Below are 20,721 nucleotides of genomic sequence, written 5' to 3'. Positions count from 1 at the left end.
TTATGGTATAAATTATAAGATAATATTTATATATAAACGTATAAAATGTTTTATATTATGTACCTACCTAATCCTTGGAAATGGTTTCCCCTTGCGTTTCAAAAAAATTAACAGCCGGTAAAGTTTTTGAAAAATCATTGCACACGTAACAGCCGGATATTTTTCGTATTTAATGTGTCTGTTTATTATACAGACCTGGGACAGGACGTGATTCGAATATATATATTATATTTTTATATTTATTTTCGGAAACGTAAATCCATACCAAGTAATTTATTGTCAAAAAAAAACTACGTGTATGTATATATTTGAATATAAATAAATTACACTTAAATTATCTTCTCTTTTAAAAATCTAAAAAAACCTGACTCTGTTACTAAAAGTGTAAGTGACTACTTAGTAGATGCAAAAATGCTCTCTCTAGTTTCTCATGTTTTACATATGTCCTCGTGTACAATATTAGCAGTGGTACACATATTATAGTGTTTTCCATTCCAACGAGCAAATCACGGTTGAAACATTACTACGTATACCACTAACACCTTTTTTATGTTCACCGTCAAATCGTAACGTTTCGATTACAACTCAAATGGTTTAAGTTTTTATTACTCGTACTTATAAATAACATTAACGATCCAATACTGTGACTGACGGCCTGTGTAGCTGTTTGTTATATGCCTTGTGCGAATTGAGAATAACGACCCGAAACCACTGGTAATTTATAATATACATATTACACATATATATTAATAGTTCTTTGGTTTTTTTTTTTTTATCAAAAAATTCGACGATACCTTTTTATTTTGAACTGTAAAATACTAATAACGTCCTACGCAAAACATTTGTAAAGTGCAAGTTGACTCAACGTTCATATATTATACATTATATTTCAAGATCATTTACATCGTTGATACTGCATTTTTCCTTTATATTTTAATAAATTAAGAAGCTTCTATGCATCAAATAAAAAAAACTTTTACCAATACAAAACATAAAAAAAATTCTCAGATCATTTATCGAAAATCTAATAAGTACGCAAGAAGTTTTATTTATTCATTTACAGTAGTAATGGTATGCGACGTTTCGGTTTATTAAGTAAGCTAAAATTGTACAAATGTATACCATTATATTATGTTCAATACTTACTGAACAATTATTGAATTTTACTTATATTGTTATCTATCGATGAACATTTATTGCATATTTTATAATATTTATATATAAGTATTTTAAAAATATTACAAATACATCAATACGATTCTAGATTAAATCTAATCAATTGATTAAAATTAAAAATATATTACACGCCAGTAATAAGTAATACTAAATTCTCGTTTATGAAAAACAAAGCTAAAAGTTTTAAAAATAATTTTTTATTTGCAGTAAGATGATTCGCAAATGTCTCCCTTCTAAAAAGTAATTTACAGAAACGATTCGAATTGAGGTCAAGATTTAAAAAGCTTTTAAGAACTCCGTTTGTCAATCATCGTTTGAAATCTATTTGAACACCCTTTCGATGAAAACTAAAAAAGGTTAAAACCAATAAATGTCTTAACTATAGTGAAAACTTGAAACATTCTTCAATAACAGGAAGCTTAAAAAAATACATAAATTAAAAAAATCATTTTTTTTCAATGACGAAATCGTTGATGCGAACATTGATGCCCAACACGTCAAACATTTTTTTTTATATACATAATTACTGTTTAAAAAAAAAAATAATAATATCAATCTATTGCAACATGTCCAATAATGCGAGTCCACGTGAAAATCGTGTGCACCGTGCCAAATACGAACATTGCGTAATTTTTGAAATCACATTTTAGACTTCCGGAACTCCTGCCAAAAACCCTTCGACCAATTTCTACCCAACACCGTCTTGCCTATGTCTAAATCTCCACCACGATAATTATTTCAGACTTGTGGGTAATTTCGTATTTATCTGATCGACACCGATCGCGTGACGTTTTTGCGGTTTCCCCGTGGCATGCACTTATATTTATATTATATTATGTATCTACGTTACATATTATGGTATAATTTTCAAAAGTGGATATCTGCATTTGCGTTTAGGACGATATTATACATAGATACTTCGTACCTTCTGAAACCACACCGACAAAAGTCAATTTGACTGTTAAATACAACAGTTGAGGTACGACTCAAGTCTAATACGCAACATCAAAAACATCAGTACAATTATATCATTTTGTATCAAGAGTTTTTAATTAAAAATATTATGTAATAATTTTTAATTATATTTGTCAGATAGCAAAGCATAATTTGCTTAAAATTAAAGATACATAGTTTGAAACTATTTTTGTGCGGAGCAAAAGAGGATTTAAATAATAAATTCTAAAATGCTTAATTTTGTGAGAAAAATGCAAGTAATTTTATCTTAATTCCCTACCTAATATTTTAAAGGAGAAAAAACACATGGAGAAAATCGTATAGGACATTTAAAAATGAAAAATTAAATTAATGAATACACACATCTATACTTATAAAGAGGTCTGCAATATATTTATTTATATCATAGCATAGATTAATTATTCCATTTTAAGAATAGTTATATTTCCAATCGAGTCAATAAATAAAGTATTGGTTGTTATTTTACTTAAAATATATTATAGTTTGAACAAAACAAATATTTGGAATAAAAGGTTGTTGTTGTATATCAACATATTATATGATATTATATATTTATTTCATAAGAAAATATTTTTTTTTTATGTATGCAACTCGATTTTTTTATGAACATAATTTTACAAAAACACTATCTAAGTATACATAAATATATAATTACTTTTTATTCCTGGTTATTAACTAGCTTCCAAGTTTCCTATCATTTGATTATTCGACTGAAACAAACACAATTTCTCGTGCTATATAATATCATAATAATAATACATGATTCTATTGTTCAAAATGACGTATTTATTTAGTTTAAAACTTTTTCAATTATATTTATAAACTATTTTTTTTCTTCAAAATGAGAATAAATAAACTTTATTTACATATTTCTGTCTGTTAAAAATGGATCAAAATGTAATTGTGTAAAACTCCGTATCACTATAAAGATAAGTTATTTTACTATACAGAATAGAGTAAGAATACTAATACAGAAATTGATCTCACGATAAGAAAATAAAATAATTATAAAAAAATTAAAACTAAATAAATTTTTTCTCATTCTAATTCAAAAAATTCATGTTGACTATGTATGAATCAGCTTTTGTATTTTTTTAAGAGTATTCTACCGACCTGGTAAATTATATGTAATTACGTAAAATAATGATAACTTACATGAAAAATATTCAGTGAATATTGTTTATTATACTTTTGTAATTTTTCTTATGTGAACAAAGATTATTATTCTTGAAATAGCGTATTGTATCGTTTAAATACGTTTTGGATTAGTATTTTTAAATGGGATCGAAGCACTTACTTCAAAATTACAAATATTCCCAAATAGTTTTTAAAATATATATTTTTGACATAAAGTAATTCATAATTACACTTTAAATGAATAAACATCTATTAAGCAAAGAACAAAAAGTCCGTGTGGGTTACGGGGACAGTGCTAGTATTAAACAAATATAAATATTTCTTTAAATAATTAACGTTGAAAAACCTATATTTATAATAAATTAATTCGGTTTATCTGCAGGTTATCATAATTTCATTGTTAAAGTAAAATGTCATGAAACCGTTAAGAGGACGATTTATGTATTATACCATTTGTATCTGTTTAGAACTAGGCAGCATTGTGTAAAAGACTGCTGTTACCTTCTTGGTGATTAAGGTTTGTAAAAATAATATTTACACCTGTAATTTAAAATTAATAAAATATGTTCATTAATATTATAACGTATTCATTACATTTATCGATTTCAAAAGATTAAGATGATGCACTATTGATGTCGAAATAAATACAATTTTACTGTGAAAAAAAAACTGGTTACGTAGTGAAATTCATTTCAGAATCCCTGAGTTATCGCTAGAGTAATTAATTCGATCCACGACTAATATTTACTATGAGTTATAAAATATAGTTAAAACCATCATAATATCATATCACTGCGTAATATTATTCAGTTTAAATATAAACGTTTTCCATGACAAAAGACACAGAACTAAAGTTCAGACACTTTAAGCCGTATGACAAAAAATAAATAATAAATAATAATAAATTATAAAACGCATATGTCAATTAACTGTATTATGAACTTGCAAGGTTCATAGTATTAATCTTATAGAATGTAAATTTGCCACGATTTGACAGGTGTAAGCATAACAAATAGGTGTGTGACTTCCTCTTTTAAAACATGACAATCTATAAGCATAATAACTGTGTATTATTATATTTTGATTTATTATGTCAAAAGAAAGACTTTGGTTTGTATAGTATATTTAACATGCGTAAATGTTACACATTTTTTATTATTTATTTTAGAAAATTTACCATTTTGGTTATAGGAAATATTTTATCTCGATAAAATATTTCCACGAACACTGATAAAATATACATATTTTATATCTTTTATAAAGCTATGTGCATCCACTGAAAAGTAATTAAATTTGAATAATATATTCGTTTCTATATCATAATCTCTTATTTTGCACCTACATATATCATTATATTATTATTATACATTACTGGACTCCGGTTCCTACAGAATATTATTATATTCTCCATCTACCTATCATACAGTAATAATTTATTAAGTCAACATTGCTTTTCAAAGACGTAATTCACAATATGTTATGTTTGTAATAGTGTTTTTAAAATAATTATTATACGATATAATAATATAATATATCGGATAATATCATATTTGTGTACTTTAAATTTTAAATCAAATCCTAGCATTTAATCATGTACATGTGTTGTCATATAATAATATGACACTCGCGTATTTATAACATTCAACAGAACCCGCTCTTTCTCTACATAAAATATATATATTATATATTATTAAATATAATAAACTCGAGTATTAAAACAATTATATAGACATTTTCTACTACAGGCGAAAATATATTTATGTAACATACACAATGTAAAATAAAAATAACAATAATAATATGTTACATGAAAGACAGAAAAAACGAATGCTCTTCGTACGCATAGTAAGTATTATACATATAATATAATGACTCTTTTGTACGTATTATTATGTGTTTCGTACAAAAAAAATTACAATAAAAAGTTACCGGTGGGGTTCTAGTTGGATCAATGGTGCCTATACTGTAGTGTACACCCGCGACAAAGGTTATGCCGCCGCAAAGGGGTAAGACACACGCAATCTCGCTCCAGAGGTCACGTTTTCGGGTAGACGACCTCGAGATCCAAATGCGAAACAAGGAACTCTTTCCGAACACTCAACGGCTAATCATTCGAACGCACATCCCAAACTGTTGAAACTAATGACGTCTAATTTTTGGGAAAATGTAATTAGTTCGGTTTAAAGCCACAGTACTTACAAAACTTGATGATAAATCACGGACTGAGCTAGAATACGATTTTACATGAATAAATATAAACAACATTACTGCACGTTAGCGCGCCATCAGCACTCACGATAAACAATATTAATACCGTAATAATATAATATGACCACTCCGATAACATATAAATATTGTGTATATTTATCAAACTCGATTGAAATCGCATAACATCTGTTGACGTATGATGACCATATACAATATCGTATTACAAACAAAGTCTACAGTGTACCGCAAACGTAAAATATATCGAAAAATAAAGGATCTGTATTTTTTAGATTTATACACGACATTCGCACGCATAAAAGCTATTTAAAATGTCCATAAAGGTATTATTTAAACGAGCCATCCGCGTTTTAATAAATACTAAATACCCTTAGACGATTCGCACGCTCGAATTGTCTGTATATAAACGATATTATTATATTGTAACTATAGTGAAATGTATATTATACGCTCGCCCGCAATAACACAATATTGAATTTGTTAATTTAATTTTAGTAAAACGATAACAAATAATATGATTGTATTGCATGCGCGTTTTCGTAAAACAAAAACCACGAAAACTTAAAGCAACCACTCTTCGTAATATGACAAAGATAGATCAGATCGTATAATAAATTGCACCGTCAAACACGAAACACGATAGCTCGACGGTATCATTTTTTTTTTCGTTTGTTTCTGTCGAAGATAACATATTATTATATAATATATTTTATCTTAAACTGATTACAGGGGTCGTTTTGCGAAAGTAAATAAAAATAAAACAATGTTATTTATAAACTTTTTTTTTTTTTTTTTTTTTTTTTTTTATTTAGAACTTTCAGCTACAGCTATTATAGTTCGACAATTACAGTATACAATTAAATTGATAATATTAAACATGATAATAATAAATCTGATTAATACAAATAATGATAGACGGTAGAAAATGATTTCGTATCCAATTAAGATTAAGTAACATAATCACAGAATATTTAATAACAACAGTTTAGATATTTATGATTTCGCGAAGTTTGCAATTAAGGAGATAAGGTATTCTTAGAAAGTAATGTGTTTAATAGAGAGGATAAAAGAGAAATCAATGGAGTAAAGAGGGAATTAAGTTGCGTAATAAATTGGGATATAATATTGGAAATAGGTTCAGAGTTTAAATTATTTGAATTGCCCACAGTTGCTTCTGCATAAGTCCTAGGTACTCCTTTGCGTCGGGTGTGAATGGACGGGGGCTTATCTGAGACTGGCAAGACTCTTGTGAGCACTTTAGTGCGTTTTTTGATAACGGATTGATAAACACGGCATCCTTTGTAGTTGGCCGTGTGAACCTCAGAACAGAGCGCGCATTTGGCTGGACTAGCTCGATCCTTGATACAGTCCTCGGAGCGATGGTCTCCACCGCATTTGACGCATCTAGATTCATGTTGACAGTAGTTATCGGTATGGCCATAGGCTTGACAATTGTGGCACTGTGGTGGACCACGACGGGACAAATGAGGTTTCTCGATTATAACTTTGGTATTAAGTAGCGAAGTAATATTAAAGATATCATTGTTGTTATTCTGACGATTTAAATCAACAAAAAATAATGGGAGACCGCATTTATTTTTATTTTTGACATTAATGACTTGTTTCACCGAATGTCCTTCCTCCGACAAAGCCAGAGAAATTTCCGAACACAGTGTGGAATGGTGGAGATTTCGTATTGCGACTCTGAATGAGCGATTAACGTGAGCTTGAAAGGTATGGAAACTAGAATCAGTATCCTTGAGATGAGTCAAAATAGTATTGTAGTTATATACACCCCTGGGATAAACGATTAGGTATGATTTAGTGGACTTACAGGTAAATGCGTTAGGACCAGTTATCTTTGTTAGTACATTTGTGAAAGCGGAGAAATTTGAGATGTTGGAGATGTAAAACGGTGGAGCCCGTGGCGTGACGTCTTGTACATCGAGCGTTGGCTGCTCGATACTTTGATTTGCAGGACCCGGTTTTTCGTTACAAGCTGATGCACTGTTGGTGGATGTGATAAATACGGTGTCACTAGAATCCTCGGAGTACAGAGCAGCAAACCGATTAGGTGTAACGAATATTTTTGGTTTTTTATCGGCAACTTTTGGAGAAATTGACGAATTAGAAAGATTACGTTTGTTAGGCATAGACGTTTGGAGTGGACCGCCACCGGTGTCGTGGACTTTGTCTGCCATATTATCGGACGGCAAACGCGATAACGGAACTCATAAGCAACTACGTGCGTGCACATTGAGCGTTATAGCCGGACTGAATATTTATAAACTTATAAGCGATTTGTTTGAAAACTGCACGCTGTCATGTCGGCGTGATCAAACGCAAAGCTCGTACGGCCCCCCGGAGTGGCTTTTTGGAAATTGACTTTTTGGATATTGTGTCGTCTCCGTATAATACGCAAACTGCGTCTCGTCAATTTTTTTTTTCCCCCGTCGTTTCGTTTGCTGCACACACAGATCGGTGTTCAAATCGTTAATGTACCTATGCGCAATATATGTATATTATTCCGAAATCGTACTTTTTGTCAACCGCACACACAACAACAAAATAGTACATAAAAAAAGATGCCCGTTTAATAAAAAAAAAATAAAACACCACTCTCAAACGATTTGTTTCAGATTTATAGGAAATTGGAAAAAGCGAAATACGCGGCCGAGGTACTCTGTTGCGCGACGTATACCGTCGGGACGCGTGTTTTTTGTTGTCGTCGTTTTCGACGTCTGAGGGCCACGATAATAAATCATTGAATTCAGCTATAAACAATTATTCCGGACGGAGCTATCGGTTTCCCGAAATAACAATAATATAGTGGTCGTGATATTGACCGAAACGGGTAGTACGCTCGCCGATTTCCTACGCAGTGTTCTCGTTTGGTTTTTTTCACCGCTCTCGGACCTTGTTGAATTTTCAATCTACGTAAAACAGAGGATAAAACGGTTCATGATTTTATTAACGTCCGTGAATTCAAACGACGCACATGTCGCCGTAAAACTATTTATTATAGCTCCCTCGTCACATATGTTTTATCGAAATCCAAAACCGTTATATATGTGTGTGTGTGTGTGTGATGCAATACTGTTACAAAATAAGTAAATTGAACGTATTATCATTTAGCCGATCACATATATAGATGTTATTTTTTTAAAGAGCTTACAAAAAAGCCCAGACAAGTCCACGTTTTGAAACTTTCCAGGCTGGTACAACTGGAATACTTTTATGGTTGGAATTTTTTTTTTGGGGGGGGGGAAGATTATACTAACTCATTTACAAAATTTTGAATTCTATGAAAAATACTGGAAATGTATATATAGTAGTCATTTTTGGTTCGTCTGAATTCTATGCACATTTTCTCACGATTTCATAATTTTTTTGTTTTCATGAAAACATATATTATATTATTTTACATAAAACAAAACCATGTTTGACATAAACCAAGTTGAGAAAAGTGTGCATACTACTTAGGTATATTTACCTATTATGTTGGGAATACGGCTATTATTTGTGGCAAAAGTCGAAAATCATAGATGTCCGTACTTAAAGAACCATAAGTTAATTTTTTATAAATATATATTACGGAATAATCTGGTTATTGCACCCACTCATATAAAAAAAAATTATTCCGTAAAAATGTGCGATTTTGAAAAATTTAAATTGTGTGGGTTTTACGACAAGCCCTTCAAATCGTATATCTATGTCGTTTTCGCGTTACAATATTTTACACCGTGTCAGTATAACGATGTGATACTGTAAATATCGACGTTATTATTACGTCTGCTCGTACGCATAAATCATATTATTATTATAATATTATATACCACATCGATCAACGAAACTAACGGACACTCCGTGAGCTTGTCCTAAATGTATAGGTAAGTAGGTGCACATTTGTATCACATTATGTATGCACGTCGTGTGCGTTCGCTTTACATAAAAAACACGACTTACATGTTTGACTGTCTTAGATGTAAATGGAATGATTATTTATCACTATACAACCATTTTTTCGGTAAATGGTATGCGTTTTAGAAAATATTTTTTTTTACATTATTTAAACTACATATAAGTCATAACTAAACAACACTTTTAGAAAAATATATAGGAATCATTATTTTTTTATCGTTGTACAATTTTTCTAATGACAACATACGTTTTCATATTCATTAACACAGAGTGTACGGATATTTCGATTTATGATAATTGAATGTTGAAACAACTAATTTTTTAATTTAATTATAATTATCAATAAATTAAATTAAATACAGGTGTTACTAGTACAGTGGCACAGATCTGCGCCACAAAATGTTGGCCCACTACTACAGTAACTATAATACTCTGCAATACCTTAAACATACCTGTATAAGTAATTTTTAATGCTTCAAATTTTGATTTTTAAACTTAACAATTTTCATAATTCTGTTTCAAAATATGAAATTAAAAATACACATTGCCATTTAAAAGATTACAAAACATAATTTTTTTTCAAATGTTACGTTTCTTTTGTATTGTTGACTTTAAATAATGCAATTGAAAATATTGTTAAAAACTCGTTAATTTACCGGTAAAATGACTAGAATGATAAAATAATCGCCTTTTACGGTACGTTACGCGCTTGGAAGTCGTCGTCGTCGTCGGAAGACCGGTAGACGTGGCACATTTATCCATCGATCGCGCCTCCCCGCATTAGACCCGAATTAAACGTCAACGGTTCAAGACAATTCCCCGGCCCGGTGTTCATTCGGACGTGCTAGAATTTCTCTCAATATTACTATAAACTAGCTATTATACTTACTCAAATATATATATATTATAATAATAATCGTTGATGGTCTCGCGCGTTTGATCTATCTCACCACCGGCTACGAGCAGCAGACAGCAGCTTATAGTACCTAATAGTCTATATATATTATATTATAGACATTTGTAACTCGCTGTTCGGGCAACTAATTATCTCGAGAGAAAAAAATTAAAGAAGACGTTATAAATTGTTAGCGCTGGAAGACCGAAGTCTCGAACGAGCTGTGGGCGGTTCGTTCGCAATAATTCACACAGAGATGGAATGCGTTTTGGAATTGACCGACTGGGAAAACTGCGCACCGAACAATTACGTCGATACGGCTAAAACCACAGGAACTTCACCAATATCGTGAAATTTTGTGTATGGTGGCAGAAAAGTACTGAAGCCTTTGGTCAGTGTAATCAGTTCAGCGTCTGTTGTACAGCATTATTTGAGTTGTCGGCAATACGCACGCGGTCATCATCGGCGACGCCTGAACTTTTGACCCGAGGCCGCCTATGAATAACGATTTTAAAAAATCTTCTAAATATAAAATGTTAAGTGTTTCCGAGGGACGGCGATAAAAAATTCATATTATGTCAAACTTCCATAATATCCGTTATTCGTACAGTTTCGGATATATTATATTGGTGCAAACCTGATTATTATTAAATCGATAATATGCAATTTACGAACTAATTTAATCAACGATTAGCACACACTCGTTTGTCGGTTATAACATATGAACTACAGTAATAAAAATTTACATTGTAATAATAATTTAACTGAACAATTTGAAAAATTAAAAATAGATTTTTTTTCATAAACGTGTTATGTTAAAATGGAATAAAATAATAAAACTAATGATACCAATAATATTAAGTCCCCGTCATACGATAAGCAATATCGTGTTGTGCAATTCGTATGAACGCACGTGGTGACCTCATATTATAATACCATAACAATTTTAACTTCTGTTATAAATTTAATTATACATATAGTCATAAAACTATTGAAAATTGAATATAAAAATGAACGGTTTTCCGATGGTTTCACGCAGTATAAATTTAATTTAAAATTTAAGTGCCAACGTAAAAAAGGGTATTATTTTCCACCAATGATTATTCAGCTGAAATGCTACTGGTATGCACGATTCAAAAGTCAATAAATAATTTAATAAAAATGACGTAATTATTCTGCATAAGATATAAACTGTGACTCGTATACATTCAAGTATTATTCAACAAATGATCTAATCCTTATACAGTTGTTATTAAAACGGATCGCAAAAGGTTCACCTCGAACGCAAATAAGTTGGATATCTTTTAAATAAAAATTGTCCCCTCGAAATTCAATCTACCTGTATAAGAAGGGTTACAAATTCGCTTTTAAAGTGTATTATTTATACGTTTATTTTCTGTTTTCCACTTTACCAAACTAAGATAATATCATAGAGTAATAATATGCTAAGTGCGCCTAAACACAGATCAGAAAATATGGAATTAGTTTCCTGATCACAATATTTAGTATATGAATTGGTTTCTGATAAAAATTACTTATAGTCCTACAACTATTTAAATTGGTTCGCATACGCACAAATAAAAAATATAATTTAGATCCGATGATTTTGATCTTTCAACAAAAATCAAGATACAATAATTTTCTTCTGCTTGTGAATGAACTATACATTTTTGCGAACCATTTTACGGAGAATTTTATTTCGTCCACCCAAATATTTATGTATTCATTAAAAAAAAATTCAATTTAAAATATGTCTAAAACAAAGTAGCACATTAAAGTTAATGTAAAGAAATACAGCTGATAAAAAAAAGTGGAAATACTATGATGTGTTATGATCAGTAAAATTAAATTTAAATAATAAAACATAATATAACTCGAAATAAATGTCTAAAGTCATACTTTAATTAAAAAATACACGCTCTGTAGGCGACGGGTAGCATTTAATAAACTCACTTCTGAAACATCTATCAGTAAATGCATACGCGGAACTCCGTAAGTCAACAAGTATCCCTTATGTATCTGGAATAAAAAATTATCGCAGAACATAACCACTATGTGCTTTAACTTTTAGAACACATCAAAGAACGGGCAAATTAGGTACTTTTTGAAGATTCTTATATGCTTACCAGCATAATATAACGATTATAACGTATTTAATACTAACTACGTTCTCTGGCACTCGTGACTCGTCTTTAACTTATTTTATGTAGATGCAAGTTTTTCTTGTAATACATCCAATAACTTCTCAAAATATCAAGAAAATTTGATACCAAACATTTGTTTAACTGGTATTACGATAAGAAATCTAAAAATATATTTGAATTTTTTATAAAAATTAATTAAAATCCGTTTGCTTACTTTTTTTCAAATCTTGACTCATTATAGTCGCATCTTTTTCTAAAATTTGATTTTAAAATGTAAAAACTAAGAATGAATAAATATTGATTAGATGGTATTAAAAAAAGTAAAAATGTGGAATAATCAATACAATGTAAACTTCATAAAAAATTTTATTTGGTTTTCAGATTTTTTATCGCCAATTATTTATTGTTTTTTGTGTATTTTAAACTAAAAAAAAATATTTTTTATTGAAAAATACTAATTATTAACTACAGTCCCACAGAACCATGATGTGTGCGTGCATCACATGTGGCAGCGCTCATCTCTTTTACACAACAATAACACACACTAATAATTAATAACAATAATAACCAATATTACTAGATAGTACACAAATATTCACACGCATACACATGCACTTGTACAAATATGTTTAATCGCCTAAATTTTTTCTTTTAGAACTGTAGTCTTTTAACAATTAATCTCCACTGTTATTTTTATAAATTCTATGTTTTTACAAATTATACAAGTACTTATTATCTAATTATTTAAAAAATACACAATTAGCCTTAACTATTTTACTATTAACTTAAAAATAATTGTTTATACATTTTTAAAACTAAATTGAACAATCTAATTCAGTAAAAAAAAAGAGCAATATATGAAATAATGACTGTATAGTGTAAGAGGTTCAATTACCTATATCGAATCCTCTTAGCCATTTTTATACTCAGATTTTATAATAAAAAAAAATTGAAAATGTTTTTCCGTGTTTGTGAATTAATCATAAATGCATGAATAACAACTGTATATATACTTAAATTTTAGTGAATAATATTATTTTTTAATGTATGTATTTCAGTATACTTAGGTTTATAATAATATGTAGATATTCTACATTATTTAGGTTATTATGGTTAAAACTCTATTCGTATACATTTTTTAAATTTCGCTACTCATACGACTGAAAGGATTTAGTTAACGTACTACCACTTATACCTACGTATATTTAAAAAAAAAACGTTCAAACATAATCGTATAATTTTTGTTAAAAATCAGTACTCGTAATGTTTCAGACGTAGCGATTAACAAACCATGTTTTTTTAACGAGCAATGTGAAAACCTCGTATTCCAAACAGAGTGCAGAGATGACGTTTGCGCTTGCCGGTTCGAAAAAACTCCGGTATTCCAAACCGATGGATCAGTCCAATGTATTGGTAAGTATAAAACATACTATTTTAATATATAAATCCAACATATTAATACATTATATATATATATATTATATATACAGAATATAGATATTATTACGTTATGAAGAACCGAAACAAAAAAATACTTTACACGCAAATCATAATTTATTTTGTGATAACAATATGGAAGGCGACATTTTTACTTTTATTTTTTTACTGTCTATTTTGACAAACGCGTAATATGCGCATGGTGTTTCATTGTACTTTAAAAAAAATAAAATTTAGTCACTTTATGACTTTTATTTTCATATGGTAATATTACTTGTAATATACAGATTTGCTTACAAAAATAAACTGTTTAGTACACTAATTATTGTATTACATTTCTTAACGTATTTAAAATACATTCAAGTCGATCGAGAAATTCGCTACCATACATTAATAAAAAAATTCCTCTATACCGTACCGTATAATATTATGGTATCGTTATGCTTCACATAAATTAAATTTTAAAATATATTCAAACTACACATACCACTAGAATATTTTATTCGGTTTACTTCGATTGAGGACGACGACATTGAAATTCTATTTCGTTATTTGTTTCTACAGAAGAAAAAAAACCATAATACTTGTTTTGATTTCATAACAGAACATATTTATTTTCATTACGTATTGTTATACCTACTCGTTTTATTTTATTTTTTAGCAAAGAACACTTCCAACTCCGAACCTTATACTGATCCAGCAATGCTGTGCGTGTTGGCTGGGATGTGTTTGATGTTCATCATAATATGCGTTGTACTGAGATTGTTTAGCAAGTAAGAGTTTTATCATTAATTTACTGTCGTAAATCAAATTTTTGTTATTCGAACTCGACACTCTGGTGGTTATTAGTGTACGTTAATATTGTATTACCACATGTGCGTCGACAATGGTATCTCCGTGTGGTTGTGCTAATCAGTTATTACTAATCTTAAACAATTTACTAGCTATATAATGTTCATAATATGATGAATATCGTATGACGATATAATATATCATCGCGAGAGGTACACGGCACGAGTCACAATTGAATAGTTACAGGTGTTTAAAATAGTTTTGTTTTTTGCGACTTGTTCATAATTGAATACATTATTTTATTATCATAATCAATAAAATCCAAGTAAGCCGAAAGTTTTCAAAATCAATTACACGGTTGCGATAAAATATTTTTAAAACGTTTTCATACGCAATTTTCACCACTAAATTTAAACTATGTATTCGAAAACGTAGTTTATCCTTAAGGGTTATAGATGACGTTATAGTCGTATTTTACAAATCCGTAATGAAAAATTCGAGTAATAGTTTTTGTCGCAGTTGTGTGAACGATAAATACAAAACTTTTAATATTTATTATATAATCAAACTACGCAGTACATAAACTCTTTAAGTCTCCACCCCGTCCACATTTTTAATAAATAATAATATTAGGGCAAGTAAACCAGCTATTTTCTTAGTACTGTGTTCAAAGTTTAATTGAATCACTTCTAAAAAGAAAATATTATCAAATGTAAAATTGGAATACTTAATTAGCTACTGTTTCAAGGGTTTTGAAGGTAAAAATGATTTTAATTTTTGAAATAATTTAATTAAAAAAGTAGTGAATTCTAAACTAGTAATTTATATTGATACCGCGTCATGTTATCGGGCGAGAACAAACGCAGAATAACAATAACGGTTCGAAAAAAACAGACTGTTTATGGATTTTAATTTTTTAATTTTTTTCATTTTCTTCTACAGAGCACGTTGGAGAGAAAACCGTACGATATTCAACACGCCCAACCCGAGATTGATGAACGTGTCGCTACTGAGAGACAACAAACCGCCGCCCGGAGCAGCCGGCGAACGTAGAGGTAGCAAATCCAGTACAAAGACCCATTCCCCTTCGAGACAACCAAGCATGGCCTCGTTGAAGCCCCAATCGCCTTCTTTAGGTTAGAAACCTCTATCTCTATCTATATAAAGCTTCTTCGTCTACTCCGCGGAGATCGTTTATATATACACGACACGCCATACGGTCTTTAAATCTCCGACACTTATTACTATTTATAATATCGTATATTATAAATCATCCAACCTGCACTCTCGTGGAAATCGTTTTGTTTTGGCGTGCAAACGGAATAAAATCTCTGTACCGCGACTTGGATAAAAAATCAAAAAATCAATTAAATATTATTTTCCTCGGTCGTAATTTATAATATTTTTTATGATATACCTAAATTAATTCATATCATATCGTCATCGTCTTTTATAATATTATGAACTCATACGATGTGCGACCTTTCTGGTATTGTAATAGTCCTGATCGTAGTTATCGACTATAATATGTTTTCCGACAAAATGATATACTGACCAGTGGAAACGTTTCTTAATAAAAATTGCGACATTTTAATTACCTATCATGATCAAAGTACCGTTTATAACGGTATCGACTATAAGTTGGTAAGTACATCGTTTTCCTAATTTCGATTCATATCATTTGGTTCGAACGAACAAAACAAACTCAACACTGTTTACGTATATTGTTACTGGCCAACCTACGTAATACGTAGCTGATAAAGGCTCGCACGCGTTATGTTTATTTACCGACAAACGGTTTCCAAACACGCGCGGTAAAGGGTTCGACGATGATTTTGGTACGGATTTTTTTTTTCGAAACACTTTTTGCCCACAGAGATATGTTCACGAACGTATATTTATTTTGACCGATCGCCAAACAAAACGATTACACGAGTCTTGGAACATTCAATGTTCGATATATATATAACGTTATCACGACAGTTGTTATACAGTAACACCATTAGACGTTTCGTCATGCAATATAATGATATTGAATTTATTATATTATTTTATATGTGTCGAATTAACATCGACAAATTTTCATACGCTTCTGCGACGTTTCTAAGCGGAATTTAATAAGTACATGATAAAAACCAAAAATTTTCAGCATATATTATATTGTATACAGTTACACGATCAGCTTGGGCACACCGACGAGCAACGTGCAACTTTTTTCTTATAACAATATAATATTGTTATTATTTAAATCATTTCAATATAACTGACATTTTCTCCCGATATGATATAGATCCACAAATCTTGATTTCATAAGCGTTTTTCAGTCTAATTTTCAACTATACTGTATACCCACATACATTATCTATATTATTGATATGGCCTATTTTTCGGGACTTGTCATCAGGATTTCACTGGACTTACAATTTATTATTGCCACGAACGGTTTTTACTTTACACGACTCTCCGCCACGATTTGTGTGAAATATTGCTAATTATCACAGTGCTTTTGTTTACATTATGTATTTTTAATTTTTCTTTTTTTAAACACGTCCAATAGTCGTCGTTTTCGTACACTGTAATTTAGAGGTATTTTATTATTATTATTGTTGTTGTATTTATTATTATTATTATTATTATTATTGTTGTTGTTGTTGTTGTTTTTGTTGTTATTGTTGTTGTTGTTCTTCTTCTTATTATCGTTATTAAATAATAATTAATAGCACATGTGAATAGTATTTACACCGATAACTACAACTAATACAATGTTTTATGTATGACCATCGAGTATAATATTATATAGTACTCTCTCTACGATATGCTATAACATAGGTAACGTCAAAATAAGGTATATTCTTGCTAGGTATTATTTTATATTATTCCGTTCGTCATTGATAAAATCACCACAGTAGGTATCTAAGTCACGATGCTATAATTATACATATATGGGTACGTGCGTTGTGCATTCCTACATAGTTCTTGATTTTAAATTCATCCACATACACATATTATCTACTAATATTTGAAACTTAAATATTCTACTCGACACTAGAACCCGAGTCTCTTTGCTTTCAAATAAATTCAAAACTGTGATTTTTAATTGGACACGTCATTTATTTGTATTTCATATAACTCGTTTATGTTATTAAATATCATAATATTATATAAATATGACTTCTGAATGTTAGACCAAAGTATATTTCAGGTTATATTGACTTTATCAAAAGTACTTCCTGAAATTCAGCCAGGAGTTATTAGTAAAACAAATATACATACTAAAATAATATTATTATAGTTGGAACGCAGATGTACAAAAAAAACTACTATTCAAAAACATTATTTTATATTGTCTAAAAAGATTCGTTACCCGACTGCGTTTTGTAGTCACCATAATGACTTATTTTTTTTTAATTATGTACAAGCATTATATTTATTAGGTATTTGTGCAAAAAAATTAACATGTACACTATAAGTCCCTTGTACATATTATAATACTGGGTCGGCTTCCGTTTAAAGTAATAATTATTACTATAATTGTTTGATTATTATTATTGATGGAATGTCGAGCATTTTTTAACAATATAAAAAACCTTAAACATTCGATGTGGAATAAAATACAACAACATGACGATTTATTATAATATTATAAATTTATATAATATACACTTTTACGAATGACTGAAAATTCAACGACAACACAATATACTAAATACATACTACATTTGTGGTATTTTTGGTGAGTTATGAGTTTTTGACGTAACACGTATTGTTTTAATATTACTCATCACTATTACATGCTATAGACTCGGTTTAAACGTTAACGAATTTCGTAAAATATTTTATATTTTTCTCTTCTTTTACATACTTTATTACTGCTCTAAATAGTTTATGATGTTGTATAGTATCTATTAAAATAGTAGGACGTACTGCATGAATCTTGTACACCCGTTTATTCTACCGTAGATTACACCGGATGTCCGGGAAATTGTTTTATATTTAATTCGACTTGTTTCAATCATCGTTCTCGACACACACTACATTATGTATACAATAAATATTTACCGAGCAGAATAGTGTGTATCGAAAACTTAACGATTTGTTCTTTTTTTTTCCCATTGAAAAATATTAAGGTCGCGGAGTTCGGGGCAACAACAACGGCGGCAACTCGGAAACCGTAAGGTCTCCGACCACCAAAAGTCCCATGGCACTTCCGGCGGAGCCAAAAACATCTGTAGCTGTGGACATACAGCCCGCCGTGTGAATCGGACATCGAACGACATATTATACACTTGCGTCGCGTCACCACGTATTAATGCTTATAACCGGTGTCAGGACATCGCCGACAATGATTTTATTTTTAAACAAAGTTATTCTTCTTCTTTCTACTTTATCCGCAAACGGGCTTGATTGCTTTTGGGACCACGGCTACTGGTTTATTCATTTATCAATAATATTTGAAACATAATATGTATCGAAACATATAATTATTACGGTTTTTAAACATCTCATTAAAACTATATATGTACACAGATAAATCGCAATGATTGCGTGCTATATTTTTAAAATTATTTTAATACTTGAAACTCACGATGCTTAGAATATATTATAGTACGAAGCACTTGGCAATATTAGCCAAGAGCTGTTCTTCACACAGTAAAAGTATTTTACAACATGAATTTGTATTACTTAAATATTTAAAATATAATAATTTAACGTACTTATTATAATTATTATTATTATTATGCTATGAACTCTGCATTCATATAAGGATAATATAATATACAATATACATAATATAAAACATATTATACACGATATAAATATATAATTAATTCTTAGACTCACGAAACTTTTAAATATTCGTACTATAACTAATACACATTTTTTTATTATTATTAAACATAATAATATCATTATACAATTACTTACATATACGACGTATCATCCATCAATTAACAATGTATAGATTTTTTTTTTAATTCGTTTAAGTAATCTAAGTATTGTAAGTGTAAATTTAAAAACTTTTTAAATTATTATTATATTATATTATATTATACATAGTGTGTAATTGCGTTCGATGTAGTGTAATCGTTTAATATTTATGAATAATAATAATAATAAGTAAGACATTTTTTATTCTTTAGATTGTAAGTTAATATTATACATAAAAATAATAATACATAAACGATAATATAGTTAGGATGTATTACATGTATTTATTTCCATAAATGCGTTTCGGAAAGGCGATATGGACTCACCATTATTTTTAACCGTTTACAGGGGTCTAAGGTGAATCTCGAAACTTGAGAAAACAGAGGGAAGGTTTTCTCGAGTTCAAAAACGCCTTAGAACTTGTAAGCGTAAATTTGAAATAAAAATAACGGTTTTTTCTTACCGCTTTTCGTCATTGTAATTATTATTGCCATCAATAGATATTAATTATTATCTTTAAATATATATCTTTAGAATAAAGTGGTAGAATTTAAAAAATATTCAATCTACTTTTTTTTTGTCCTTAATATTTTACCCTAATTTATTAATTAATTATACTTATTTGCAATAAACTGCTCAATAAATTTAGATGTTTCAAAAGAGCAGCTTGCTTTAATAAATGTAATATTTTGTTCACGTTACATTGTTTGTCCCTTTGTGATAAATACTAAAACTTTCTATTTAGTTACTGTACATGTCAAATTAATCTTAAACAACCATGTATATTGTTTCTTTGAACTCAACTTTTTTTTAGACTAAGATTAAAAGCACTTTCACATTTTTTTTTTTATATTGTATTTTAAAAATAATTTATAATACCTATTATACCTATTAGTGATATTTTTGTAATATTTTTACCACTAATCGTTTCTTTTAAATTATAATCATTTTATCCTGTTATTATTCTCCTCCTCTACCCAATAAAAAAAGTATATCAAAACGCATTTGCTTATTTTTATTTATACAGGTAACCGCCGACTATCTGAGATAGGAAAAATAATACACTACATAATTTGAAGGTTATTATTT

At 29.5% G+C, this 20,721-nt stretch overlaps 1 protein-coding gene across 3 annotated transcripts in view; it reads left to right on the top strand.

Moving 5' to 3' along the window:
- LOC132929464 (uncharacterized) overlaps nt 1-20,192 on the top strand; it is a 70,653-nt gene extending 50,461 nt beyond the window's left edge. For 2 of the 3 annotated variants that reach the window (XM_060994828.1, XM_060994829.1), the window contains 4 exons: nt 13,747-13,887; nt 14,573-14,684; nt 15,646-15,839; nt 18,831-20,192. In XM_060994828.1, coding sequence (XP_060850811.1) covers nt 13,747-13,887; nt 14,573-14,684; nt 15,646-15,839; nt 18,831-18,961 — 578 coding nt within the window. In that variant the 3' untranslated portion in view covers nt 18,962-20,192. The remainder of the gene's footprint in view (nt 1-13,746; nt 13,888-14,572; nt 14,685-15,645; nt 15,840-18,830) is intronic. The other variant, XM_060994830.1, reaches the window with a different exon arrangement.
- The last annotated feature ends 529 nt before the right edge of the window (nt 20,193-20,721 follow it).

Source organism: Rhopalosiphum padi, chromosome 4 (genome assembly GCF_020882245.1).
Source record: "Rhopalosiphum padi isolate XX-2018 chromosome 4, ASM2088224v1, whole genome shotgun sequence".
NCBI classification, from domain to species: Eukaryota; Metazoa; Arthropoda; class Insecta; order Hemiptera; family Aphididae; genus Rhopalosiphum; species Rhopalosiphum padi.
The sequence above is the reverse complement of the archived record's forward strand: the minus strand, read 5'-3'. Positions and strand labels throughout refer to the sequence as shown.